Here is a 1,876-nt window from a genome sequence, read left to right on the forward strand (position 1 = left end):
ATTTATAATGTGGCCACACTGAGTCAGAGAAACAAGGAAGAATTTATGCGTACCCTGTCCTGTGTGAATTCAGACGAAGTATTGATTATACCTACACTTCAATTAGAACGTGTATGAATAAAAGTTATATTTTCCTTATCTAAATTTAATTTTCTAATTCTTCATTACTAGTGAAAACACACTCTTTTTAAAGCAATAAACATTTACACAGTAGCTATCTTTGCAACTCAGTGGGTATGCGCAAACTGATCTTTGTCTCTGAGGCAGTGTTGTCAAGTTAAAGGCGAACAAGTTAAGGCCGTTCGAGTGAAGATTACACACACGTTTTTTTCGGGTGGTTAATTTTGATACGGTGCTTTTTCTGTTTTGGTAGTTCGAACAAGAATAATTATGTATTCATTATTTATATGTTAGTTATATTTCAGCTTCATTAACTACAGTAGTTACGCATATAATAGTATTTAAAGGATACACTGTATCTGCTTTTTTTCCAATCTTTTGAATGTTATAGCACTCTAAATGTGATCTTCAGAGAATAGATCATTGAATTGTGAAGAATACATTTGCGTAAAATTAGTATTTGTTAATTCATTTTGCTATTAAGTCAGTTTCTATTCCCTCTCAGTTTTGTCTTCTTTTTATTATTATTTTTTTTTAAACTATTACAGGTGTTGCTCTTTTCTGCAGGCAGTTGTTATATCAACGGACTACTACTTTATGGATGTTTCCCTATCCAAATGTCATTTCAAGAAGCTGAAATACATATTCCGCCTCACATGAGTTTTTGGATTCAATTCGTTTGTATTGAAATCAAGTCATACCACCGTTACCTGAGATCTTCACACAATTGAAGTAGCATTTAATGTTCATCATGGCTTCAAATTCAGGATACACTCTTGAGGCTCAACTTCGGTATATCTTGCTGTGGTTTGAGGAGTGGAGCGAAATGCAGCGGAAAGATTTTCTACCGATTCTGGCCCAAAAATTTGCACCAGCCGGCTATGTAAATGGTATAATTTCAGGTATAGAAGCTACAAGCTGTCAAGATCGTCGGCCAAATCTCTTCCAATGTCGAATTAAATTATTCCATGAGTGGTTTGAGAACTGGGGACAAGAAGAACGAGAACAATTAATAAAGCGGTTGCGAGAGCTTGATCCAGATTTCATTGCGAAGTTTGAAGAGGAAATCGGAAATATTGGGAGAAATAGAGAGGGTGAATCTGATAGATGTGTGGAATTTGAAAATAACAAATTGGACTCTAATGAAACTATTTAAATTCAAAATAAGGTAACTACATATAGTCAGATAAATATAAAGTTCAATTACATTTTCTTCTTTGTTATACTTCAATAAATATAACCTTTCAATATACTTGGATGTAATTTTACTATACAAACATTTTTTCTAAAGATAATAGCTATAAGATAGTTCCGTATGTTGTCTTGGAAATATTTTTTAAGTTTAATTTTATAATTTAATAAAAAAAAACATATTTCATCCATAAAATGTTCAGTACAGGAAAAAAAACCAGTAAATTTTGATTAAAATTTTCCCCAAATTCAAGCAATATAATACTTTGATTTCTCTGTGAATTTTTAAGACGTTTTTTTATTCTATTCAATTTTCTTGAGTTTAAAACGATGAGAAACTATAAGCCTGGAATGACATCTACATGTAAGCCACGTGGCCAAAAATTTGAATTTTTGTCTTATAATACACAATGAAATATGAATAACTTAAATATTAGTTTCAACATACATCAGGGTGTCTACTGGTCATGAAAGTCATGAAAGTCATGAAAAAGTCATATATTTTGCTTAGTGGTCATGAAAGCCATGAAAAAGTCCTTTATTTACCCAACTGGTCATGAAAATC

General features: G+C 31.8%; 1 protein-coding gene across 1 annotated transcript; it reads left to right on the plus strand.

Moving 5' to 3' along the window:
• Positions 1-871: 871 nt before the first annotated feature.
• On the plus strand, positions 872-1,276 carry LOC145665284 (uncharacterized protein C14orf119 homolog). Its single transcript, XM_081732578.1, has one exon. It carries the CDS (start codon positions 872-874, stop codon positions 1,274-1,276), a length of 405 nt encoding a protein of 134 aa, XP_081588704.1.
• The last annotated feature ends 600 nt before the right edge of the window (positions 1,277-1,876 follow it).

Source organism: Thermobia domestica, chromosome 11 (assembly GCF_964235325.1).
Source record: "Thermobia domestica chromosome 11, izTheDome1.hap1.1, whole genome shotgun sequence".
NCBI classification, from domain to species: Eukaryota; Metazoa; Arthropoda; class Insecta; order Zygentoma; family Lepismatidae; genus Thermobia; species Thermobia domestica.